Source organism: Pterocles gutturalis, unplaced genomic scaffold (genome assembly GCF_000699245.1).
Source record: "Pterocles gutturalis isolate BGI_N339 unplaced genomic scaffold, ASM69924v1 scaffold16034, whole genome shotgun sequence".
Taxonomy (NCBI): Eukaryota; Metazoa; Chordata; class Aves; order Pterocliformes; family Pteroclidae; genus Pterocles; species Pterocles gutturalis.
This window is the reverse complement of record NW_010128483.1, coordinates 481-26,983: the sequence shown is the minus strand read 5'-3', so window position 1 is coordinate 26,983 and position 26,503 is coordinate 481. Positions and strand designations below refer to the sequence as shown.

At 42.1% G+C, this 26,503-nt stretch overlaps 1 protein-coding gene across 4 annotated transcripts in view; it reads left to right on the top strand.

The window, feature by feature from the left end:
* SMG7 (SMG7 nonsense mediated mRNA decay factor) overlaps window positions 1-26,138 on the top strand; it is a 30,303-nt gene extending 4,165 nt beyond the window's left edge. Inside the window, exons 4-22 of one of the 4 annotated variants that reach the window (XM_010079653.1) lie at window positions 1,608-1,779; window positions 2,628-2,699; window positions 3,332-3,482; window positions 3,835-3,970; window positions 6,016-6,178; window positions 7,271-7,427; window positions 10,145-10,215; window positions 10,560-10,620; window positions 11,293-11,412; window positions 11,879-12,167; window positions 16,029-16,173; window positions 17,442-17,830; window positions 18,533-18,898; window positions 20,419-20,568; window positions 22,677-22,757; window positions 23,365-23,524; window positions 24,881-25,051; window positions 25,140-25,291; window positions 25,795-26,138. In XM_010079653.1, coding sequence (XP_010077955.1) covers window positions 1,608-1,779; window positions 2,628-2,699; window positions 3,332-3,482; window positions 3,835-3,970; window positions 6,016-6,178; window positions 7,271-7,427; window positions 10,145-10,215; window positions 10,560-10,620; window positions 11,293-11,412; window positions 11,879-12,167; window positions 16,029-16,173; window positions 17,442-17,830; window positions 18,533-18,898; window positions 20,419-20,568; window positions 22,677-22,757; window positions 23,365-23,524; window positions 24,881-25,051; window positions 25,140-25,291; window positions 25,795-25,908 — 3,120 coding nt within the window. In that variant the 3' untranslated portion in view covers window positions 25,909-26,138. Of the gene's footprint in view, window positions 1-1,607; window positions 1,780-2,627; window positions 2,700-3,331; window positions 3,483-3,834; window positions 3,971-6,015; window positions 6,179-7,270; window positions 7,428-10,144; window positions 10,216-10,559; window positions 10,621-11,292; window positions 11,413-11,878; window positions 12,303-16,028; window positions 16,174-17,441; window positions 17,831-18,532; window positions 18,899-20,418; window positions 20,569-22,676; window positions 22,758-23,364; window positions 23,525-24,880; window positions 25,052-25,139; window positions 25,292-25,794 lie in introns of all 4 variants that reach the window. The other 3 variants (XM_010079649.1, XM_010079652.1, XM_010079650.1) reach the window with 3 other exon arrangements.
* The last annotated feature ends 365 nt before the right edge of the window (window positions 26,139-26,503 follow it).

The following is a 26,503-nucleotide window of genomic DNA, read 5'->3' as shown; positions in this document are numbered from 1 at the left end:
CCTCAGTTGCAGGTAGTCTTCTGACTAGACTTTCTGTCCTGGCTGGTTTGCACTGTTACAACACACCCAGCAGGTCATTCTTACTGTATCGATTCCTGGTTTGATTCTGAATATCTGCAAGGCAGCCCAGAATCTGTGTGATTATCTTTTTTCCTTTCGGCATTGTTTTTTTGGAAGCATCTTATTTGAAGCAGCCAGTTTGACAGGCTGCAACATGGTTGCCAAGGGTTTTCTACCATCTCCACTCTTTGTCTTGCAAAAGCCTTGTTCTTCCCTGCAGCGTATAAGGGAATTTTGCTCCTTTTGTGTATGACACCACAGACTGGGTCGTCTTTCTCTGTTTGCTGTGAAGTTAATCATCCTATTTTTAGTTTAAAGATTTTGCTCAGGCGAGATACCTGGTCTCCAGCTCTGAGGCCTGTGTAAATGACATCTTTGAAAGAGAGCATGCATTCTCCTAATTCAGCATTTTGGAAGATGTCAAGTTTCTCACTTTTATCCAGCTTTCATCTGTGAGATTCCTCTCGCGTGGGGATTTTTATCAACTGTATAAAAGACAGAGCAAAAGAGGAGGGAGGTGTAACATAAACCTTTTTCTGCAGCAAGCAAAAGCACCACATTGCATGTTTAGCTGTTGACAGAGCGTGCATCTCTGTCAGCCCTGAGCTCTTTATATGCCTTTAGCTGGAAGTGGAACCCTGCTGCAGGTCTGGTTTTTTTGGAGACTGAATATGTTCCCAGCTGGGAGAAAGTCTGTCAATTCTTACTTGCATTTTTAACCCTGTAACACAGTAGAACAAACACTTTTCATCTCTATGTGGTGACTGTTACTTCCCAGAGTATTTACTGGATCCCATTAGGAAAAACTTCAAAAGCACTGATTAGAATGGCAAAGTTCAGGTTTTCCTTGAATCAGCTTTTGAGATATTTGATCAAGCAGCTGACTCTTTGAAAGAGTCTCGTTGTTAGCTTAGCACAAATATTTACTGACAACTCAGCTACTGAACTGTTAACCACTGTTGCCTCGCATTGCCTACAAACTTGGTTTTGTTCCAGCTCCTCTCTAAAGTTTAGGTCAGGGTAGTGCTGTTTCTTATGCTGGAACAAGCTGCTTTGGAGGATGAGTAGCATTCCTTTCTGTTATTTTCAGAGAATGGTGTCACTTCATCGAGGTATGAAAAAGACTGTGTTCTTCTTGAGTGTCCTACTTAAAAAAAAAAAGGAAAAAAAAAAAAAAACGAAACAAACCCAAACAAAACAAAAACACCCCAAAACAACCCCCAGAGATTTGTAGCCATTCTCCACTGATGCATGCTTATTAATTTAAGTATCATGGGAGCTGAATTGCTTACTGCGTTGGGATGCACAGCTCTTTCTTACAGAAGGGAAGTAAAACTTCTCTTCATGGCTCTGGGCAGAATAATGCAGCACGGAGCTCAGTGACTTCCCTATGGAGAATGTAAAGTCTCACTTTCAGTAATCTAGGCTTGCTCACTTCAAATAAGTTTAGCTAATCCATGCCTCCGAGTGATGCTCTGTTTTGTCTATTGTTTCAATGCTTTTCTGATTACTGTCTAGCTGCTACTAAACAAGACCTGTTTTTCTAGTTATTACAGGAATTGTGCACAGTTTTTAATGTAGACTTGCCATGTCGTGTAAAGTCTTCCCAGCTGGGAATCATTAGCAATAAACAGACGCACACCAGCGCCATAGTGAAGCCGCAATCTAGCTCCTGCTCTTACATCTGCCAGCACTGCCTTGTCCACCTTGGAGATATTGGTGAGTTTTTGAAGGAAGAAGAGGTGGGACATTGAGTTCTACCTGTGTTTAGCCCTCACGAAGAGGCATCTGTACATACCGTGGGCAAATGCTGGACCAAGCGTGCTCCAAATTAGTAGCTAGCAGCTGATTGTATGGTGGTTGCTGCAGGGGGAAAGGTCTGGAAAGTAATGCTGTTAGACTTTTCTAATCTGTGTTACACATTTACATGTGGAGACAGTTAATCACTAGCTTTCCAGTGATTTGCTAGAATCTGTCTTCTAGCATACTGATCATGTTATAGCTGCTAGGCATAAGGAAGTGCTGAAACCAGTAACTACTACAAAAGCTTGTTGCAGCAGGCTAGCATACTTCCTTTCAGAACATTGCTTTTAAATCTTAGATACAAAAGCACCAGTTAGAAATCCAGCCTTTCACAAACAAGGTTTCTTTTTTAAATTAAGTTCAACAGGTTTATTTCTTTTTTTGATTGGAATAGAACTATGTGTTGTAGAAAGTTCTCTCTTCACTGGAGTCTGCAATTGCTTTTGTAATAACTTACAAGTAGATTTAGTTGCTGATTGTGCAAAGTATGAAAAATATTTGTAGCTCTGTGGATGTGTTGCTGTTGGCACAGCATCTTTGTACATAAGAACTGATAGGCTGTGACAATAGGATCTGAGGAAAAACAACCACCTCAAAATTTAGTGTTTTGAATCTTAATGCTCCTTGGTGTAATTGTATGTTCTTCTGATGCTTATTTCTAAAATAATAGTAAAATGCTCTTCAGGTAAACTGGTTTGTATTAAAATAAGTGCAGGAGAGTTGAATTTTTTTGTCTCAACTTGGTTTTTTTGTTATTTTCTTAGCTCGCTATAGGAATCAGACCAGCCAGGCAGAGTCTTACTATAGACATGCAGCTCAGCTTGTCCCTTCTAATGGTGAGTCTGGGATACCTTTTAGGTTCATAATTACAATGGAAGATTTGGGGTACTGCTTTTCTTGTGTGGCAGTTAGAAACTTGGGATTTTACATAAACCTCCCTCCCCAAATACCTGAACCAATCATGCAACAAAGCCTGACCTGTTGGTAGATCATTTAAATAATAAGTGTTTGCCTGATCTATGTCACTTTCTTCTTTTTGTGAAGATTTAAAAGCAAATAAGGTAATACATGGCTTCACTCCAAGGCTTCCCTACTGCTACATTGTACTGTGTTACATTCATACCTTATAAAGTACAGTTAATGAAAATTAGCCTACCAGCAGCATTTTTTTCCCTTTTGTTGTTTTTTCACATGCCAGTTTGTAAAGCTTAGTACCTAAACTGAATTTTGTAATTTGTTCATGCAACTTTGTCCCACACCAAAACAAAAAAGCCCAAAAAATTGCACCACAAATTTGGAAGCTTTTTTATTTGGGGGGTACTGATATGAGGCTGGAGTAAAAGGGTCAGCAGATGAGTCTGAACCTTGTTGAAGAACTTAGGAATTTGTGCTCCCTTTTCAAGTGAACATACTTATTCTGAAATCTAGTATGATTTACTCTGTGACGACTTGTCTTTTTCTCCTTTAGGTCAGCCTTATAACCAGTTGGCAATCCTAGCTTCCTCCAAAGGAGACCACTTGACCACAATTTTCTACTACTGCAGAAGCATTGCTGTGAAGTTTCCTTTCCCAGCTGCCTCCACTAACCTACAAAAAGCACTTTCTAAAGCACTGGAAAGGTAAGACTAAGCATAATATACTTCTGCTCGGATAAGATGGAGGAGGCTTCTTCCAAATACAACTCCGTTAATGGACAGCAGTTATTCATCTTCAGTAGTAGAATCAGAAGTTCCTTGACCCTTGTCCAGTTAGAACATCCTTACACATGTATGGAACAAAGAATAGTTTGTGCCTGGGATGCTCCTGAGTGTGAATAATGAATGCAGGAAATAAACGTATTGTGCCAACGTGAAAAAGTAGCTTTGCATGGACACTCCTCCTTTCTTGAACTCCGTAGAAAAGGTTGGCGATGTTGTGGGCAGCTGTGTCTAATTCAAAGACTGAAGTCAGGTATTTCTGTTCTGAATGTAGTCGTGATGAGGTGAAGACTCGATGGAGCGTGTCTGACTTCATCAAGGCGTTTATTAAATTCCATGGCCATGTGTACCTGAGTAAGAGCTTGGAGAAGCTGAGCCCTCTTCGAGAAAAGCTGGAAGAACAGTTCAAGGTTAGTTCTAACAACATATTAATATTGAGGAGACTATTTTTAGCAGCTGAGTTCTGAAATTACAGTCCAGTAATAACTTTTTCACACGCTAAAATACAGGAAGCTCAAGTAGCCAGTTTGCATCACACCTAACGCTGGACAATTCTCTTGACTTCTGCAAATAGTATGACTTTTTTTCCATTTGACATGTGCTGTGTTGTTATTGGAAATGCAGGAGAAATCAGCGACTATAGTTGATTTTCTGCTCTTTAACCTGGATGATTCTTGGATACCTATGAAAAGCACTTGATTCATCTGGGAAGCCTTGGCTCAGTTGCCTGAGGAATTTTGAGAGCTTCATTTTTGGATGACGTTCATCCACTCCCACTGTTATTAAGGCTGCTTTTAATCTTCCTCAGACAACTCAGCGGTTTGTCTTTAAAAAGTGTTTCAGTACAACCTTAATTTGTGTGTAGACCGGAGCTATTCAGAACACGTTTCCTCTGGAAAATCCAGGAGTAAAGATTAATTATATAGCCATCTCATTAAGCTGGACAATATAGCAAAGATTGAAACAAAGATAATTTTGTAAGGTATTTATACAAGGTACATGATTTCAAAGAGGACATCGTATTAACTGTTAGTGGTCTGCTCTGCTTCAGCATCTTCATTTGTGGAAAACGAGCAGGTAGTATGGATATGTTCAACAGCGCAGTTGATGCTTTTCCAGATTAAGAAAAAGGGGTCTTAGCAATATAAAGAATTACAAATGTTATTTACAGTGTCTTTTTGCATTTTTGCACTGAATTGGGCTGCTATGCTAGGTCCAAACTGTCTTTAAAATAAATTGAAAAAACGCAAAACCTGTCGTGAATTGTATTAGCTTTGAATGTGAGCTGCTTGAACGGTGGGAGTTCATCTTGTTTCAAAATTAAATAATTGTATCTCTCTTTTTGTGTGTGATGGTGGCTGTTGAACAAGTACTGCTTTTTCCACAGTGCTTATAATAAATAATTATGAGCATTGCTCAGGCATGTGGAACAGTATTATTTTTCTGAAGTGATCCAGGGTGTTAAAATAGAGCTAATTGAACCCTGCTTTGTTGCTTAGATTACTTTGTTGTTTATGTTATGCAACATAAGGCTTAATTTACTAGAGAGCAACTCTTCTGACTTAAATGGATTGAATGTGGATGTGAAATTGGCTGTATGGTAGGTAATCATTGTGGCTGATTTTTAACTCTGAATGAGGAGAGCAGTCACAGGGTTAGGAGTGTTCAGGCAGGCCCACGGTTCTGCTGCTGACAGCTTGAGTTGTCAGCTGAAGAGTGTTTCACGCCCTTAACTAAGAATCAAGGTTGAACATGGAGCTGAATCCTTTTCTGATGCTTACGCTGGTTAATCCACTTGCCTCCCTGACTGTTGTGTCTGAAGATAAGTTGGTTGTGGTTTAGGATATCTCCTTTTTTCTTTTTTTTTTTTTTCCCCCCCACAATGCTCCAAAAAGCACTGAAGTTTCTTTTCCTGTTCAGAGAAAGGTGTCTTTGACAGCATAGTTACTGAAATGCATTTGTAAATAGCTCACGCTGTTTTAGTTCACCATGGCGTTCCATGACCCATGAAGTCAGATGTGGAATTAGTCTTTAATACATAACCACACAGTAGTTAAATTTTCCTGGAGTGTTTTTTTTAAAATGTCACCTTCTCCGTGCTGTTTCTTTGAAAGACTAAAAAATACAGGGGATGTACACGCCTCTGCAATTCTTGCAGTTGCGTTGCAATGCTGTCATTGCACATCAAAGTTGCACTTCTCTGAAAGAGAACCATATCCAAGGGGGTGTTGATTTGGTGTGGGTATGAGTTGGTGTACAAGCAAAAACCTTGGGCTTAACGGTGGGCATCTGCCCGTGTCCTCCTGGGAAGCCCAGTGCTGTGCTAATAGGGGTGACCTGAAAATAAAATCTAGAATGAATGTTGCCTTAAGGGCAGAAGCATTAGTCAAGCAGTGAAGTAGCAACTCCTAATCCTTTCAAGTGTGTGCTTACTGTACATGTGTCTTTGTTGCAGAGGTTGTTGTTCCAAAAGGCCTTCAATTCTCAGCAGTTAGTCCATATTACTGTTATCAATCTGTTTCAACTCCATCACCTGCGAGACTTCAGCAATGAGACGGAGCAGCACAGCTACAGCCAGGATGAGCAGCTCTGCTGGACGCAGTTACTGGCTCTCTTCAGTGAGTATGAAAACAAATTGATTTTCCTATTGCCCTTTCATTTCTATATGGAAACCATTAGTAATTTGCTGTGAGCATCTAGCTTCATGGTTGTGTGAGATAAGTGATGAGAAGGGGCATTATGGGAGAAAGTTCAGAGAGGAGATGGCTGTGCAGGATCATTTCTGTCTGGTGGTGCTGACTAGTGCTGGATTTATGTGCCCTGGACTTACTCCATTTGAAGTCTTGCAGAACTCTACATCTTTTTGCTGGTTCTGAAGGAACACTAACTTGGGTGCAAAGTTGGATCCAGTTTGGTGATGGGTGGTACCGTGTGCAGGGGGCTGCTCTGTAGTTGGCTGCAGTGCAGCTTGAGTTGCTTTGGATGGAGCTAGTTCTGATTCAACAGGACTGAAGTTGACCAAACTAGGACCTCAACTATTTCTGTGCTCTTGAGAATATCAACTAGGAGAAAAGTGGGAGTGCAGAGCATTGTAGACTCTAGTGATGTAATGCTGATTTGCTTAACCTGATCAGCTTTGCCTTGTTCATAAATATATAGATTTCTGACTAGCTGAATTTCTCCAGGTTCCAGCCTGGAGCTGATTCTGAAAGCACCAGCTCACACTGGTGTTACTGTTTCTCAGCTGTGTGCCTGGCTGGGTCTGAGCGGGGTGCCTGCCTGCAGAGCTAGCTCCAGTGGATTTGTGTGCCTGCTGACCTGGGAAAGTGGATAAAATGCAGCTAGATAGTTGAGTTGATTATTTCTCAGAAACTAATGAATATTTTTGTAATGGGCTTGTCTCACCAGATTTTCTTAACTTACAAAAATGATTTGCCATGACACTTAGAGAGGGAAGAAAAAAACTACCAAGATTCCACTTCATGATAGAAAACTCTTTATTGAAAATGAGATGTTCTAATCTGATGGTGGATTTTTTTTAATGTCAAGTAATGGAGCTGCTTTGTTCTAAAGAACTAGCTCTTAAAAATAGGGTTTTATGGGTGGCATGTGTTTGATTAGGTTATTTGGTTGGCTTTAAAATGTCGTTCCTGCATCATTTTTGTTGGTGGTGGTTGTTTTTTTCTTTTTTTTCCCTGCTCTGTTTCTAGTGTCCTTTCTTGGAGTTCTGTGCAAGTGCCCTTTACAAAACGACTACCAGGAGGACTCTGGGGCTGCGTATCCTCTTCCAGCTGTGAAGGTTTCAATGGACTGGCTGAAACTTAGGCCCAGTGTTTTCCAGGAGGCAGTGGTGGATGAAAGACGGTAGTGAGTGTTAATCTTTCTTCTAATACATTTAATTGCATAACGTAATAATAACTGATGATACAGATATTAGTAATGGGAAAGTGATCGTATAACTCATTACAGACAAGGAATGTACGTACTAAAAAGTTCATAAAACAAAACATGAGACTTGTGGGCTACATCAGCAAATTCAGTTTTAATTTGCTTTAGGTTGACATAACTTTTTTTTTTAAGATCAGAGGGATCTGCTTTATGATGTCTGACTTGAGCATGACTAGTGAGTGTACTCTAGTCTAATCTGTTGTAATGATTTCTCAGATTTGTTGAGATAGGTGGCGAGAGAATGCTTGCCTGAATTTCATACATTAAGCCATCTCTTGGGCAGTGCTGGAATCCAGTTTTCCTGGCATATCATCCAGGAATTAAATTGAATTTAGTCTTTAAATGTCAGCACAAGCATTACTGTTCCGGACTGTTGCTCTGATTTTTCACTTCTGCCTCTAATCTCATAAATTTAAGCTTAAATAGTTCAAAACTTGCCAACTTTTTTATAGCATGTTAACTGACTGTTACTGACACAGTTGGATGATTATTTTTCCTAGAATGGCCACTATAAGGAAAACAGTGTGAAATCAGCTTGCTTAGCTGATCTTGTGTGATGTGCCACAGTGGTTTTGGCTCTCTCGTGGCAGTGCACGCTGTCAGATGTGATTATAACCAAGGCTTGCGTTTCCTGTACGTTGACATATGGGGACCAGGGGTCCCTATAACCTGGCTTTGCTAAATGAGTAATAAACTCACTCAAATGTGTGCAAAACCTCTGGAGCTTTTGGAATTTCAGTTGCAGAGTTCCTGAGGGTGAGATGAAGGAAAATAAGAGCTCACAAATTGTTTTGAGAGAGTAGTAAGTATTACTGAATCCATATTCTGAAGAAAGACTTCATACTAGTATTTTAATAGGGAATATTACCGCTTGATATAAAGTAGTCCTTGTGGCGAGGAGATGCAGGCAGTACTTTATGGAGCATCAGAATGAATCTTCAGGTGTGAATGTAGATTTTGAGTTAGCCAGAGTGGATCCTTCTGCCCATAAAACTGTCAGTCTCTCTTTTAAAAAAACGTAGCTGGTTTTTAAATCTGTGGTGTGATGACATGGTGTTCTCAGGTACTCATCGTACAAAGGAGTTGTGAAGTGGGCAGCAAACAGCTGTGAAATGTACAGGTGAACTTGAAAAGAAAGTTAATTACCACTAAGATTTATCAAAGTGGGCATTTTGTCAGTATCCATTAGTTAGTAGCCATTACATTTGTTGGCTCTAAAAAGTCTGACTGTTTGTCTTCCCCCTTATTTGTAAGGTGAGAGTTTTCTTTTTATTCCTACTGGAAGATCCTAATGAAAGCCATTCTTTGCAGACTATACAACTGTGGGCACATATACGCGCCTTTGTTGGCCTCTGTTTAGTAACCTGATGTCTGGTTTATATTGAAGAGTCTTCCTTACTCTGAATTCATACTTAATTGTGCTCTTGGTTCAAGAAATAGTAGTTATTCCTTTTTAAACTTTCAGTTGTTCCACTCCATGCTTATCATTTTCCTGTGGATAGTTAATCCTACCCCAAACATGTGTCACTGCATCACTCTTCTTTAGAGAGCTCTTATTATGAAATCCCATTATTTCAGATTCAGTTGTACGGGACGATTGCGATTTTCTGTAGGTTGCAACGGACTTGCACTATCCCATTTCTACTCCTATTTCTTGTCAGTGATGGGAAGGAGCTTAGTTTACTGTAGAGAATAAGCATAAACAGAATGTTTCCAGTCGCTGCGGCAGTGCGGGAAAGCGGCTGATCTCAGGCTCTCGGGTGTATGTTGCATTCTCCAGTCCAGCTGTGGGATGATGCCCGAAAGCCTGGCTAAGGGAGGATGGAGATCCATTTTGCTAACACCAAGCACAGTGAGCACCTTAAAATCGTTTGCCTGTTGCCTTCAAGGACTTCATGCCTGTCACTAGAGCAGAAGCAGGATGCTTAGACTTCTGGGTTGGAGCTTTTAAAAAAATAGGAGAAAGCAGGCTGTTGGTGGATGTTCAGTATTAACCAGCTGTGTAGTGATGGTTGTGATTTTTCAATTATTTGTTCCAGGGCCTTTGTAAAAAATTTCCAGTTGTTGCTTCTACTGGTATTGCCAATGCAAGGCAGGGAGACTGCCAGTTAGCATCTCGTTTGATGGTCTTTCCAAGTGCAACCCTTACTTAGGCCTTCTTGGTAGCTTTCAGTGCTGCAGTACAGTGTTAATGTTCACAGAACGGAGTATTCCTGCACAGCGGTGTCTTGATAAATTGTTTTGCTTCCCAATTGATTCATTTACTGTGGCTTTGAGAGCAGTCAGCTTTGGACTGGAAAGCATTAGTTGCAGACAGGTGCTCTGAACATTTGCTCATGCAATAGGTTTGTCTAGTTAAATTCATAGCAGGCTTTCTGACTTGATGGATAATGAACGCTACGCTGCAAGAGCTTGGCTTCCTTGGTAACTTTAGACTGGCTTTTCTTGAAAAAAAATTGTATTTTTTAAAAGTGGTCTCTTCCATGACACTAGAAAGAAACTTTCCCTTTTCTTGGGAGTCAGAGGATTAATGGAAGCTGTGGCTGTGTAGCAGAGTTCAATATTTGCTTGGTAAGGTGAATAGATTCCATGTTTTGTAGTTTTCACTTACAGTTTGTCTGTTTTCTGATTTATAGCATATGGCCCTGGCTGATTTCTCTTCTAAACAGCTTCCAGCCTCATGAAGAAGATCTATCCAATAATAATGGTAAGGATGCCTCTAGACTGTGCTGTAAAGAACTGGGAATGATATATGTGTGCTTTTTCTGACATTGTGGGAAACTGTAGTTGAAGAACAACTAGGGAACAAGTTGTCTTCTAGTATTAGTGCATATGAGTACTTTGCAAATGTTACTTTCTCGTGCTGAGCTGAGCAGGCTTTGCTCTACTTTATCATTCCTGAGATGCTCAGATTGCAGAGTGGACAAGTACAATTGAGCATGTTTATAAAAACCTTTACTGTGTATCGTGAACCTTGCTGAGGTGTCTACTTAGGATACTGTACTTAATGCATTTGTGCTTTCCTTACGCTATTTACTGTCTATTTACCAGCAACCCCCCTCCCAGAAGAATTTGAATTGCAAGGATTCTTGGCTCTGAGGCCCTCATTCAGGTGGGTGACAGCGGAAAGGAACTGTACTGTTGCTGATATCACTACTCTGATAGATGTGGACCTGTTCTCTACAGTATCTTATTTATGAATGCTTACTGCTGTATGGATTGATGTAGGTATCTTTGCAAAAGAGCTATAATAGGAAGCGTAGGACTTGAGTCTCCATTGAGTAAATCTTAAAACTCTGGGGAAAGACATGAGCTTATGATATTGCTCAAGAATTTTTTGTTTTCCTTCTGTAAACTGAAAGGGAAAAAATTAGATAGTGAGGAAAGGAATACTGTTACATGAAAACTGCTTGATGTGGTTTTACTTTTCTGTTTTTTATACTGCTTTTCACTGTGTCCCTCTATGTGTGTCCCATCATGCACAAAAGTTGACAATATTAGATACCTTCGCGGAACTATTATTTTTGTGATTTTTTTTTTGTTTATCACACAGATGAGCTTTTGTCTGTTTGATTTAAAAAAACCCTCTTTAATATAGATGCATCTTGCCAGAAGATAACTGCATCTGTAAATCAGACATCTATAACTGTCATGTTTTGAATAGGATCTGGTGAAATTTCACAGCTTATAATAGAGTAATGCTGACCCAGTTGTATTTCTAAAGAAATATGATGTTGCAGAGGCTGTCTGGTTAATATCATTCCCTCTCCTATGTCGATATTAGGAACTTGGATTTTTCCAAAGGCCACCAGGCAATTACAGGAGATAAGGAAGGGCAACAACGTCGGATACGGCAACAGCGTCTGATCTTCACAGGCAAATGGATAGCTGATAACCAGCCGAGGTGATTGCAAGTAACGTTTGTGTGTTTCACTTGCTGCTGTAAGATTAGGTGATGCAGGTGCCAGAGTTGAGCTTTGTTTTTCTCATTATGTGACACAGCAGTTGGATATAATGTGAATGCAAGGTGCTGATGGCACTGATAACATCTTCTGCAGCTCAGCATGCCATTGCTTCATAGACTAATTGTGATGGGGAACGTATTTGGAGTAACACATCGTGTTTGAGTCCTTTTTATTGATAACAGCAGCACAGCTAAGTGAAAACAGTATTTGAAGTGGTAGCAGGAGTGTTAGCATGTGAGCTTACGTCATGCTAGAGAATGCCCTGAGCTGGGAGATGTGATGTAGCATCTTGTTGTTGGGGTGAGGAGATGTATGGTGAATATGCTGACTTTCTGCTTTTGTGTGCGTTACCCTGTGAAAAACTACTTCTATTTGCTTTTCAATTCCTTTCTGTCTTTTTTTCAGGCTGATTCAGTGTGAAAATGAGGTAGGAAAGCTGTTGTTTTTGACGGAGATCCCGGAATTATTACTAGAGGACCCTAGTGAAGCCAAAGAGAGTGTCGCCTTGCAGGAAACATCTATTGCAGAGCCACTGTCTACGGATGGGAGCCCTGGACTCAAATCAGTTCTGTCCTCTGGCAGAAGCCTAAACAACAACTGTGACACAGGAGAAAAACCAATGGTCACGTTCAAAGAGAACATTAAGCCACGGGAAATGAACAGAGAGCAAGGGCGAATCTATCCCCCTAAAGATGTAGTTTTTTATAGCAAAGGAATAGTAGCCAATAAGAATGATGGGAAGAAGGATAACAATAAAAGAAAGAATGAGACTAAGAAGTGCGGCTTGGATAAGATGCAGGAAGCAGGAAAGCAGAACGTGGCGGTTCAGGTAAGCCTTTAGATCAAAGGGATACTGTGTCTTAGGCAGTGCAGCATTTGTGTCAGGGCTGTCGCTGCTTGTACAGAGTGCAGCAGAGTTGAAGTCTCGCTGTGGGCCCTGCAGGTACAGCTAGTGCACCCAAACAATGGAAACGTGTCTATCTCAAAGACCAGGTAGCAGTGATCTCTTGGTCTCTGCCCTTTTCCTTGATGCAGCATGTCTCAATTTGTTGGGGAAGAAAAGGGAGGGAGCAATGAAAGGTGATTTTGCTTTGTTAACTATCTTATAAAACAGACTTCTACCTGTTGTTCCACAAATTATTCAGGCAGTTCACATGGCTGGGTCTGAGTCATGCTCTTTACCCATGGTATGGTCTGTTGGGAAGGAACTGTGGGTACTCAGCATTTTTGGTTCAGTTGACTTGTGCACATCAAATAAATAGAACACATCACAAAACCATCCAGTTGCTTATGTGGAATAAGATCCTCTGTACTGTACGTGCAGTCAGGTGGCCCTTGGTAGAAGTAAGGAAAGCCACACTGCACTTAAGCCGTAATTCTGTGCTCAGGGGCTTGCTCAGAATTGTTGGTTTTCGTATCAGCTGCTCTTTTGTCAGTCATATTTTTGAGGCATGCTTTTTTCCCCCTATTTCAGTGAGTGTTATGTACAAAAATGCTCACCTTGTAAGTAGATAGTGAATTTATTGGTCTGACTTGCATTGAGTTGTAGTAAATAAGGATGTAGAGTTTCAGGGTTGATCTGGTCTGTACCTGGATAGTTTGACTGCATCTCAGTCATTCTCTGACGGTGTCTGGAGGCATTTAATGGTAGTGATGGAGACTCTATTACTTCCCTAGAGAAACTGTGTCAGTTCTTCACTGTTCTTGCAAGTGGAAATTATTTCATAATGTACTTCATCTCCCTTGCCTCTGTGTAAGCCTATTACTGCTTCCCAGGACAGGTCTGCAGAACAACTTCACTCTTCCTCTTTGCAACTGCCGTGAAGGCCTGCGTAATTGAGGTCTTGTTTTCCCGAGGCTAGACAAACCAGCTCTTTCAGTCTTTCCAGCTTGTGGTGTTAGGACCCTTGGAACATCCTTCTTGTTCTCCTCCTGATTATTTGCTGTTAAACATCATTATGAAATGGAAGGTCTGAACTGGCAGTGTTGTTCAGTTGGTTTTGCAGGGGGTCCTGCCAAGGAGGGTAAAGGGGAGTAGCCTACAGAAACCACCTGGTAATCATTTGTGAGTCACTGAACAGGAGTCTGGTATCTGAAAAACAACTTAGGTGAGTTAGAATAGCAGGCTTTGTATTCATTTGTTGAACACATCTGGAATGTGGTTCCAGGCCTGACCACAGCTCCCAGTTTTAGTGTTTGTTCACCTGTCCTGCAAAATAAGGACTTGAGACCGATAAAAGCCGCAAACCAGATCTTCTGAGAAGTATGTGTAGTTTTTTGGATAGGGAAGATATTTTAATTCTAACCCAGCTGATTTATCAAAAGTTTGTCTTAGTCTTAAGAGATAACAAACCCAGGAAAAAACTTATTTCAAACCCAACTGTAGCAGAATCTGTTCTGATGTGTTTGGTCCCTTTTCATCTCTTCTTGGATAGAAATTAATTTTGACTGTTTAGTTCCATCAGCTGTATTTTTTATGGCAGTTATTACAGTGAAATGCCTTTGGTTTTATATAGTTTGGTGGACTTATTTATCCAGACTTACTCCAGAAGGTGGGGAAGGTTTGCTCCCCCTGCTGCCCCCACCACTGAGGAGAAAGCAGTGTAGGCTTTGCACCAACTCCTGGTCTGTTAGTGCTCTGCTTTGGCCTTCCTTGATATTGCAGGCGTTTATCTTCTCCATAGCTCATTGCCTTCCAAAGCCTAAATGCTGCAAATGTTCCAGGCTCCTACTTAGCAAAAATGTTAAGAATGTTATGTGAAGGTAATTAGCCCTGTTTCACAGATAACTGGAAGACTTCCACACTCAGACAGGATCGTTAAAGTGTGGCATAGGTTGAATATCTGTTCTTTAGGGAAAATAACGCTGGGTGCTGAGGAAGGATGCAGGCAGACTTGCTCAAGTTGTAATACAAACTTAAGAGGCGGCTGTGATGAGATGGTGCTTCTCAAGCACCGTGTAGGAAACCTCAGGACTACTGGGGGAGTAAATATTTGGTAGTGTTGACACTTTTGAGGTGACTTGATTAATCAGTTTTAGTTATTTAGCTTTTAAACGTTAACCCTAAATCATGCAGGGGGTCTTTTGGAAGCCACCTTTGGAAATGTGTTATAGCAGCTTTTCATTTATGATTGACTAGAACTCATGTTTCGAATCCCACAGCAGGAGGAGTGTCTTCGAATTCTCCAGCATTGTTGTAAAAGAATGCATAGCTCTCAGGATGGGTTCTAAAAATGTTTGGCTCATTGTGGAGAAAAAAGGGACAGCGCAATAGAAGTTGAGTATACAGAATGTGATGAAGGGAAAAGGTGGGCAGTGAATAGATGCTGCATGAGCAGGGGCTGCATCATTCATGGTGCTTAGCATCAGCCAGAACCTCGAGGTGAAGATCCCTCCCAACCCTTTCTAGCAGATTAAAAATACACCCAAACCTCCCAGTCTTACAATCTGCTTTTCTAATTAAATGCAAAGAATAAACTACATCCCCATAATTTCTAGATGGGGAAATTCAGAATTATTTGAAAAAAGAATATAAGAAAGCATTTGAATGCATCTACCCCTTTACTACTACTGTATTTTGACAGAAAAGACCTGCTGTCTAACTCGTTTCAACTCAGCAGCACTAAATGTCGAAATAAACCCCAGAAAATTTTGGTTTGTTTGGTTTGGATTTTTTTAATTTGGTCCCTGATAAAACCCGTTCTTTCAACTACCTTTGAGGCTTGGCGTCAGGTCTGCTCCTGGGCCCTTCCTGTATTGCCCGGGTTCCTTGCTTGCTGTCTTTTTCCTGCCTGCTCCATCTTGCATTCCAGGCAGTTCTGCTGAGCTGAACAGAAAGGGAAAGTAGTCTTCCCCTCTGTCTTCCTCTCCAGGAAGACCCAGACCGCAGCAGACTCAGAATCAGGTAAACATTACATTCCATTCTTCTCTCTACCTTTAACTGGTGCAGCTCTTTTAACAGAACATACAGCAGTTACACAGTGAACTGAAAGAGGTTAAGCGTTTCTGCTATTTGTCTTGTGTGCTCTTGGTCAAAAGAATTTCATAGTGGGCAGGAGTTTGTACATATGCATCACCGTATGGATTAGGCTGAAAGAGTTCCCTAGAAAGAACATGGTAGTGTTTGTTTTTTAGGGTGCTGCAGGTAAGTAGCATGAGTTAGGTTGAAGCAGTGCCCTAGGAGAAGTGTACTAGCATCTGCACTTTTGGGGTTAAGGCACTGCAGGTGAGCAGGATGGTAAGTCTTTGCATGGTCTGAGGATATTGTTATGTCTACTTCCCAGTCTCTCGCTAGAGAAGGAGCCTGTTGCAGTCTTCTGGGTAGATACCCTGAGAGTGCTTGTGTGAGGCAAGGAGTGCCTGAGGTCAGGTAGGGTAACCTGCTGGAGGTCAGTGAGGAGGGAACTGGGTTTCTGCATTCCAAACCTCTCCCAATTACTTAGGGAAAAGAAAATAATCTCTTAGACAATCTGGGAGTTCATTTTTTGGCTTAAGATGTGATGTGGGTAATTACAGGAAAAGGTATCCAATGTCTTCTTACGTTCTTTTGCATTAGGTGAAATCCCAGACGGAGATGAGGAAGACTCCGGTGTCTGAAGCCAGGAAAACACCTGTAACTCAGACTCCAAGTCAGGCCAGCAGTTCTCAGTTCATCCCTATTCATCATCCAGGAGCATTTCCTCCCCTTCCTAGCCGGCCAGGTAATTTGCCTCGTTATTTTGAAGTGTGATTTACTGTTGACTGCGGAAAAAAAAAAAACCTGTAATAGAGGTTGTTACAGGCTCTGAAGGTAGGAGCTGTTTTAACGAGCATACCTTCTCACGTTGAGAATCTTACAATGGAGTAAAGAAGGGGCATAGCGGAACTGAAATGAGATAAATAAGATACCTTATGCTTTGGAATCAAGGTTTGTCATGAAATCTGCCACCTTCCTCCTTGGTTAGTAGGTGCGAGATCAAGGAACCTCACAATAGGCTGTTTCTGTAGTTCGTCAAAACATGACAGTCTTGCTAGCTCAGGAGGAAGCATTCTCTGTGCATAGGACTCCAGTATGAAAGATCAGTCACACTGCTTTCGTCTTCAAAGCTCACTTTCTTTTGTAGTTCTGCTCATGTTTCAAGCTGTAATTTGTGTGGTCTTATTTGCTGTTGTGGCTGCGTTGCACGTTCCCATTTTGTTGTGGAGTGTTCCTGTCGTACCTTGCTGTCCGTGTTTGCTTGCAAAATAGCTGGAAGCTGTATTTTTCCTGCAGCTTTTACATGTAGTTGCTTAATGTAAGACAGAGAGACATCTTCCCTGTCCCAAAGTCAGCATAAAATCTGGCCTGTGAGACACAGAATTAAAGCTTGCCTTCCAAACCTGGCTTTTCAATGTGAACTACAGGAAAGAAATTGATCTTGCAGATATGAGGATTTGTTTGCTTACCATCTGTCTCTGTGTAAGCTGATCCTGAGACTGGTGATCCTCTGGGAGGAGGCAGTAGACTTATTGATTGCTTCTGCCTATTGCTCCAGAAGTTTATTCCTGAAAACGCGGGTGTTTGAGGGGGAGGGAACTTTGGGGGTAAGGCATCAAAAACCCCAAAATGGTGAAGGGAAAAGGTAGTTGGGGAGAAAAAGTGGGGAGAATGTGGGGGGAAAACATCACTCTCCCAGATACTGCCCTGGCTGACTGTTACCAGTGCCTGGAATATTGGAAGAAAACTCAAGAACAAACTGAATAACCCTTTGATCACAGCCGTGTACGTGCAGAGGTGAGAAAGGATGTTATGGTGCACGTATACAAGCCATACTGTTTGTCTACGTGTATTCAAACTGTACTGTGCAGTCTCCTGTCCCTGTGGCCTAAATGAGCAAAACAGCAAAAAACCTCAAACAACCAAAACAAAAAAGCCCACACTAAATGTTTTCTTGAGGGAGCTACCTGCCCTGCCAAATTTTGATTAAAGGTGTGTTTTTTTCTTTTGCAGGGTTTCCACCTCCAACCTACGTTGTCCCCCCTCCTGTGGCTTTCTCCATGAGCACGGGGTACACCTTCCCAGGTGGTGTTTCTGTCCCGGGAACCTTCCTCCAGCCCACAGCTCACTCACCTGCAGGAAACCAGGTGCAAGGTGGGAAACAGTCCCACATTCCTTACAGCCAGCAACGGCCCTCCGGACCAGGGCCAATGACCCAGGGACCTCAGCAAACGCCACCTCCTTCCCAGCAACCCCTCTCATCTTTACCAGCTCAGGCAACAGCACAGTCCACAAGCCAGTTACAGGTCCAAGCTTTGGCCCAGCAGCAGCAGCAACAGTCCCCTACGAAAGCTGTGCAAGGCCTGGGGAAGAGCCCACCACACCACTCCGGATTCCAGCAGGTAAACTTGACTAATGCAAGGTGTTAAGCTTTGTTTAAAAATAGATGGCAACATTCCTGGATTACCTTTGTAAAACTGTCGCTGAAGACCTTATTATGGAATTTCAATTTGTGAACTTCTGGGAAAATTTGAAAAAGAGTTGAAGTTTAGTGGGGATGACCATACAATTCTCTAAGAGGAAGGTATCTACTGGAATGGGTTTTATGTGTGTTTCTGTTAATAGACAAGATGTGAAGGTGGTATTTCTGATCAGGCATTTCTGTCTTAGACCTTTGTTAATTTCTTGTTTGAGTAATGAGGACTGAGTCTGAACCTTTTGGTCAACTGGGTTGCAGTGTCAGCTCTCTCTCAGCAGTTAGTTTCGTGCTCACGTTGTGTTGGGGAAGATCTTCTGGCATGTCTGGACTCAGTGGTGAGAGCCTTCTGGTGTTCTGGGCAGCAAAATGCTGGCTTGTACCTTAGTAAGACTGGTTACAAGGTACTGGATTCGAGTAAGGATTCTGCTTGGCTATTGGCATAGTGCTTGTCTAGGGAGTATTGGATGCCCAATCAAGACTGAATTTTGGTGACTAACGCAGTAAATCAGAGTGTTTGTGGAGTATCTGTAACACATGAGCCAGATTGACAATTTGAATGGAGTTAGGCATTCAGTTAATATTAATTGTTCATACCTGCTGGTGAAATCACTCTTCTCTGCCTCAGTATCCGCAGACGGACTCGTCAAAGCAGCTCTGGAACCCACCTCAAGTCCAAGGCTCACTGGGGAAGATCATGCCCGTAAAGCAGTCCTATTACCTGCAGGCCCAGGACCCTCTAAAATTATTTGAACAGTCATTACAGCCTCCTGTGATGCAACAGCAACCTCTGGAGAAAAAAATGAAGCCTTTCCCAATGGAGCCATATAACCAGAACCCCTCAGAAGTCAAGGTGCCAGAATATTACTGGGACTCTTCCTATGGCATGGCTGACAATAGGGTGATGGCACAGCAGTCTAACATGGACCGCAGGGGAAAACGGCAAGGAGTCTTCCGCCCAGAGCAGGATGCTGTCTCCAGGATGACCTTTGAGGTAAAGCTCTATGCTATAAGTGGTGAAAACCAATGAGGTTCTGATATTCCTAACAACTCTAGGAATTTCCATGTGTAAGGAATGCCCTGTAGCCCCAAGTAGGTCAATGTGAGCTTATTTATTAGGGAGCTGGGTATCAGTAAATGGGATTCCAGCAAACAATGATGAATTCTCCATTTTAGTCGGCTGCATGTGGGATCCAGCTCTGGAAGATTTGGTTTCAAGTAGGTGTAAGTCTTGTTCAGTGTAGGTATGACATTGATCTCTGTGCTGTGTCTGTCAGGTTGAGAAACATGGCAGCTGATAGTTTGGGGGAAAATTCTTGTCTGGCAGCTGTTGAAAACCATAAAAGCCATCCAAATAATTGCAGTTGAATTATTACCCTTTAGGTGAGCTCTTAACACCCATATAGTATCTTGAGTGTGTTGAATGGCTGAGACTGCAATAGTCGGATTGAGGCTGGAAATTGAGGATGGTAATCGAGGATGGTAGGAGCAGTCTTGTCTTGGGGTTTTTTTTTTTTTGTTTTTCCTGTAAGTCCCACCACACAGCGAGAGCTGAACGACTTCCTTAGCAGTAATAGAATACTTTGCTTCTGCTCATGCTGTTGTGCTTCATGTTCCTGTTTATAAGAGTTGCATTCTGTGTTATTTATTAAACGGTGCTGGAGTTGTCTGCCAATGCTTTTGGTGATGTTTATAAGGAAATTTAAACAGAGGCCTCTTTAAACTTTTGGTCAGATACGCCTCTGTAAATACACTCAGGATTTTCAGGTCAGCTGAGATTACTTACCCTTCAGAGAGAAAGGCCAGACAATATACAGGAGTCTGCCTCTACCCTGATGTCAGGTTGTGGTTTTTAGATGGAGATGGGGTCAAAGCCTTCTTCTCATCCTTGGAAGGGAATCCTTGCCTTATTGCAAGTGCGGTGCAGTACGGACAGCAGCTGTGCCCGTGGTGCTTGTGTTTTAAGCATCCCTCACCAAAGTCAAGATGTCAAATTTGACCAGCCCAGTGATCTGCTCAGCTGTACATTGGCGTAGCACCCATTAGCACTGGAAATAAGTCTCGTGGGTTTTAAACTTCACAAATAGAGGAAGGTACAAGATGCAAATGTAATTTTACTTGAAACTTAAATTACCCACAGATCAGCTATAGAAGAATAAGATTTTGTGTTCCTTGTCCTTGAATGTGAAAACAGGTTCAGCATTTGGCATGGATGCAATGGGAAGCACACACTCCACTAATTAAAATGAGCTGCCCATCATTTTGATGGTGCAGTGCTCCTCCCAGTATGCGTTAGGCCACCTGGCTAGTGATGTTTTCTGCTCAGCGTTTTCTCTCTGCATACCCCGACATACTTCTGCTGCACCGCTTCCTCACCTCACGCTTCTGCATGCCGCCTTCTGCCTTTCTCTTGCTATTTTCTCTCATCCTGTTGTGGCTTAGCCTCTCCTTGCCATCTCTTGCTGTTCCCCTTTCTGCCTTCTGTTGTCTCACTGTGCTCATTTCTGTCACTAGGACCCCAAGAGCTCCCCTCTGCTTCCTCCGGACCTGTTAAAGAGTCTGGCTGCCTTGGAGGAGGAGGAAGAGCTGATTTTCTCTAATCCTCCTGATCTTTACCCAGCTCTGCTGGGGCCTCTCGCCTCTCTTCCTGGACGAAGCCTCTTTGTATGTATTGGATGTAATACTGCCGCTTCTCTCTCTTAACTCGCATCTCTCTCTTCTGTGAAATTATAAGAAATGTGAAATTCCTTTCTCTCCCCCATCCCTCCTGTCCACTTCCCTGCCTCACACTTGAGCTAGTCTTCATGCGAGAGCTCAGACCAGCTGAAGGCCCACGGTATAGCTCTTGGGTCAAATCCAGGAGGGTTAATTTGTTCAGAAATCAGAACAGTGGGGTTTTTTGTAAGTACAGTCTACAGGAGAGACATTGATGCGTCATTTAATGCACTCGCTCTTCTGCAGTTGTATGGGCTTAGTAATAAGGGCAAGGGAGAACGCAGATTCAGCTGGGGGAAGGCATCAGAACAAGCGTGGCTTATTATAATCTACTAAAAATGCCATGAAGGCAGGGGGAAGCTGCCCTACTAAATGCAGAAGAGACCATAAAAGAGCAAGATGACTTCGGAAGAAAATTGGAAGGAACTAGCTAAATAATCGGTAAATCCTACAGAAATACAGTCAGGTTTTGACAGAGTGAGAATTTTTTTTTTTTCTACATTTATGTATTAAAACCTTCCTAGTTCAGTAGCTGGAGGGTCTTAGAGCTGCTGAATTTGTAAATTGCCTCTGAAAATGCAGTACCTCTTTCTAGTATGGCTACAAGCATGTTCATTAAATACTATTATTTCAGGTTAGTAGCAGTAACAAAGAGGAGTTATTTGTGATTCTGCTCAAAATCTCTAATTATTCCTAAATTATTTTACATGCCATCCCAAGGAATCAGTAGCAAAATGGGCACCCATTTCTGTCTCATTAGATACCTTTGCTATGAAAGTAGTAGCTGCTCCTTCATCAGCTTCCTTTGAAGCTCCTACTATTGCTGTCTGCTGACAAATGGAAGGAAATTCTCTGTGCAAGCTGTATGGATATGCAGAATGTGAATTTTGTCTGCCTTTTAAAATGTGCTTTCAAAGTAATGAGTTGTCACTTTGAAAATCTCACAAGCTAGGAGCTGCTTGCCAAGAAAATGAGGCTATTTGTCTTGGGTTTACAGGATAAAAGCAAAGATATTCCAGATATTGAGACCATGTTAGAGAGAGAGGGATGCTAGTTCAGGTTTGTGTTGTTTGAAAAATAAATTTAAGAACATCTGACGTGCTGAGCTAGTACGAGTGCGAGAGGGCTTTTATTTGGAACAAGACTACAGCTTTAATTTTGGATCACACACAGTTTTACCTATGGCTTCACTAATTCTATGGCTTGGTGATCCTGATCACCAAGTTGGTTGTCCTCCAGACAAGCTTTTTAATTTTTGATTTCTGTGTTGATGATAACTGATGCTATTCTCTAAATAGGCTTGTTTCAGAGACACTTATTTTTCCCTGCTTAATCATAGTAAGAACCTAAGAGAAAGCTGAGAAATATTATGCTGGAAATAACAGCTGTATGAGAGAGGGCAGCATAGATGATGGAAAGGTCATGGTCCATAATATCTTAGCATGGAACCCCAAGGGAGTTTTGGAACCTGTTTTAAACACTGGGTTGTTTTTTTCTTCCTCTCTCAGTAATTTACAATGAAAATGAGAGAGTGCGAAATGAAACCTGGACTGTTTAACGGAATTTAAAAACCACAGCACTTGGCTGCTCTAAGAATGTCTATACAGCGGGGATGCTCTCAAAACTGAAAAATATTCTGTCAGTAGCAACACACAAGAGTCTAATCATGTTTGAAGGAGTCCTCTGATCACTGGGAAGGATCCTGTCTCATTTGTACCAGGTTTTACACAACCATAGGGGGCTTTTGGCAGGAATCTCCCCTCTAGATGTATTGGAGAGAGTACTGCACTTAGAATTTTACAAGCTGTTCTGGCAGTGGGGTTTGCCTGAGTCTCAGCTGTTGTGATTGTTGATTTTTAGATATTAATTACAGGTAGTAGGGAAACTACTGATGTTCTGCATTTGTTAGTTTGCTCCCCCTGTCCTCCAAGGTGCTGGAGCTAAAATACGAGGAGTTTTAAATGTGACCAAGACTACTTTGGTTTCTGATAGCATACTTTCCTCCTGCTCACCTCACTGAACACTAACTGTTCTTTTTCCCTTCTTGGTTTTTGAAGAAGTCCCTGCTGGAAAAACCATCAGAACTGATGTCTCAGTCGTCATCTTTCCTGTCCCTCAGTGGCTTTTCTCTTAATCAGGTGAGGACCAGAGTCTGCAGCCCTTTGCTGCTTGAGCTTGCCACTAAACTAGGTCCCATGGCAGAAATATGGGGATATCATTGAGTTCAAACCAATGGAAAACCTAAAAGAAATCCATACTGGTGCCTAATTTCAGTCTGTATCAGTAAGATTGCCTTTGCCTTTATCAGTTGTCATCCCAAATTAATCTTGGCTATAGTCTGCAGACATGCTGTCGAGTCTTGCTGAGTTCATGGGCCCCTTGCTCTTAGCAAAATTGTGGAGCTGACGGAAAAGGTGCTTCTCAAAGTCAGATGGTGTGTAGGTTTTTACTTCCTGAGCAATGGATTACCCATTCTCTTCCCTAGAACTGAGCAGGGTCTTGATACAATTTTTGTGAGTACTGGGAGTTTAAAGATTTTGTGAAGGCTTTGCAGTCCTGATTCAGAATGTGATGGACTTCATGTTAAATAAAATGGTCAAAGAAGAGGAGGCTGGGGAGTGAAAAAGCAGTTAGGAAAATATTTTGATCTATAATTGTTTCCTTTGTACAGTTTCAGTGTTTGAAATAAGTCCAATACCTAAACTCTTACATTCTTCTTTTTTTCTTTTTTTTTTTTCCTTTCAGGAAAGATATCCAAATAACAGCATGTTCAATGAGGTATATGGGAAAAACATGAATACCAGCACAAAGACAGAAGTCACCCCTTCGGTTGCCCATCAGGAGACTTCACTATATTCTCTCTTTGAAGGGACTCCGTGGTCTCCATCCCTTCCAGCCAGCTCAGGTAATCCTGGTATGGTTTTTCTTGTGTCTAGTGATTTAGAGGATTTGAGTTAATTCTGAACCTACTGTAAGTTAAATGTAACTGGCAATTAAAAAAAAAAAAAAAACCAAACCTGCTTGACCAGGTGTCTGAAGGTTTCTGTTTGTTTTTCTTCATATATCCTCTGAAATATGAGGGGATTCTGTTAATTAGTGTAACATAAGAACCTGGATTTTAGTTGAAGTAGTTGAGCAGGATAAAAGTTGTAGGAAGTGTTGAATCCTGAAATCTCTTTAGCTTAGATTCCTGATAAGCATCTGGGAGTAGGGATTTTAACTCAAACGTCCGTATACTTTGTGTTGCTTCTTTGGAAAAAGCAGGAAGAACTGGATTTCATAATGCAGATATTTGAAAGAGAGAGAAACTATGTGTTTGAAGAGTGTGAAGGAAAATATGGCAGTGGGTTTTGGCTTTTTTTTTTTTTAACTTCTTTTTTTGGTTAAGCAGCCTACAAAGCAAACCGGCTTTTCCCTTATGTTTCATGCCTATAAGATAATTACTAACTATTATGTCATTTTATTCTCACTAAAAATCCAGAAGAGCGTGAGGGGAGGAATTAGTTGAATCTAAGAAATGAGTGGATTTCAAATAACATCTGCACTGGATGAGATTTTTGGTTGCACTGAGACTATCCAGGATTAGCTGTTGTGAGTGAAATGGAAGGAGTTACAAAGTACTTTTATCCTAGCAGGATTTATGGCTCACATGGTTTCAGTCTTCTCTCCCTTCACCGCTTCATCCAAGACCACATAGCCTCCTGTCACCCTGCTATGCTCTGTTGTCTTCAGGCGTCGTTCTCTCCTGCCTGCAGACAGGCTTTTCCGTGCTTGCTCTCCTTTTTTGCTCAGTATTGGGTTCTGGTCTGAGTTGCTTTAAGACTTCTAGAAGTGTAAAACATTTACAGATTTGGGAGTTTGAGGTGTAAGCTTGCAAACTCCTCAAGGTCTAATGTAATTTTTTTTATTGGTTTGTCAAGCCTGGAGACAGGCTTTTTTAGTTTGAGAAAAGTTTTTCAAGAAACATGGGGAAAACCCGCTTTGGCTAGCCAGCCCTCTTGAGGTTTCCTGGCTTTTGTTTTTTCTGGTAAGCACGTGTACGGATTAAACACAGTCATTTTGTTCTTTTATACACACAAAAATTTTAACTCAGAACTTAGACATTTGCGTTACGTTCATGTAATGGAGGGAATAAAAACTGACCTTCAGCACTGGAGAAAACTGGGTGATGACAGAATTTGCAGCAGCACTAAGAAATTCAAAATCGGGAGGCTCCTGCTGTTTCTCTTGACCTTTTTCCTCTTATCTTGTAATCATGTAGATCATTCAACACCAGCCAGCCAGTCTCCTCACTCCTCCAACCCCAGCAGCTTGCCAAGCTCCCCTCCAACCCATAACCACAATTCTGTTCCCTTCTCCAACTTCGGACCTATTGGGACTCCAGACAACAGAGACAGGAGAGTCACAGACCGCTGGAAAACAGATAAGCCAGGTAAGTGCTGGGTTCGGGGCTTGCGTGAAGCCAGCCGATGGCAGTGGTTTTGCTACATTCCTTTGAACTTGTCTTTCTCCTGTTTTAGCAATGGGAGGGTTTGGTCTGGACTATCTCCCAGCAACATCGTCATCTTCAGAGAGTAGCTGGCACCAGTCCAGCGCTCCCAGTGGCACCTGGGCAGCCCAAGGCCCTCCTGCTATGGAGGACTCCTCAGCTGTGCTTATGGAGAGTCTGAAGGTACGTTTGACTGAAACTGTGCCCAGGAATGGGTGTTTGCCTGTGAGGCCAGGAGACCTGGCAATGGGCTTTAGCCTGTTGCAAGCACCAGAGTTCAGCATCAGAAACCGAAGGTTTTTCCTGCAGATGCACTGATGCAGGCAATGTGGGAGGTGTCACCGGTGCTGGAAGATGTCACAGTTCTCCAGTTCTTGCTGTTCTAGAATATTTTGCAGAACAAGACCAGGCTGGCAGAACATACATTTGCTTTGACTAGTCTAAAATTAGTAATCGTTAATGTGGGGTGAATTTTTATGGTAATGAGGATTCTGGAGGAGGATAAGCTTCTTCCAGGGAGCCTCTCTTTAGAAGGCCTTCTTTGAAGTCTGGGTAACTTTCATGATAACCCAGGTATGAGTGATAAAGAGAAAAGGGAGAATATAGAAAACTCTCTCCATTTTCTCATCTGTAAGAGGATGGCTGTCTAACACATGGAGGTGCTAGTGTTGGCTGTTTGTTTTTAGTCCATCTGGTCCAGTTCCATGATGCACCCTGGACCCTCAGCCCTGGAGCAGCTGTTAATGCAGCAGAAGCAGAAGCAGCAACGCGGACAAGGCACCATGAACCCGCCGCATTGAGGCACAGGTGGCGACCCTTGCAAACGAAGGCTCCATAAACCATGGCATGTTGGGTTTGCAGGACTGGCCCACAGTCCTGTGCGGGTGGCAGCCCTCTCTTCTGTTCCTCGCTGTCAGGAGGGCGTAAGTGCTCCACCAACCCACTGAGTGTGCACAAAACATCTGCAGTGCAAGAAAACAACATCAGGAACTCTCCCATCCCTGGGCCCTCTGGAGGGAGAGGAGAACTGCTGTTTGTCTCACTCAGTGACCCGATATCACCGCCTCTCACCTTCTCCATTGTGCATGTCCCCAGCCACATGGGAAGTAAAAGCTGAGAAGGAAGGGCAGATGGGAGAAGCCAATGAGAACTTCTCGATCCTTTTCCTCTCTTTGGGGAGATAAAATAGGAATCCATTAATGATTGCTTTGCAGACTGAGAATGTAGTTGAAGTTACTCCTAAACATCTTTATTACTATCTCAGTAGTAAGATCACACTGAATTCTTCCGTACACAGACGTGCTTCGTAGTCAGTGTGTAGCAATGAAAGCCCCAGCTGCTGCTCTGGTCAAAGGTGGTTGGTGGCAAGGTGGGGCTCTATCTCCTGGGCTAGCA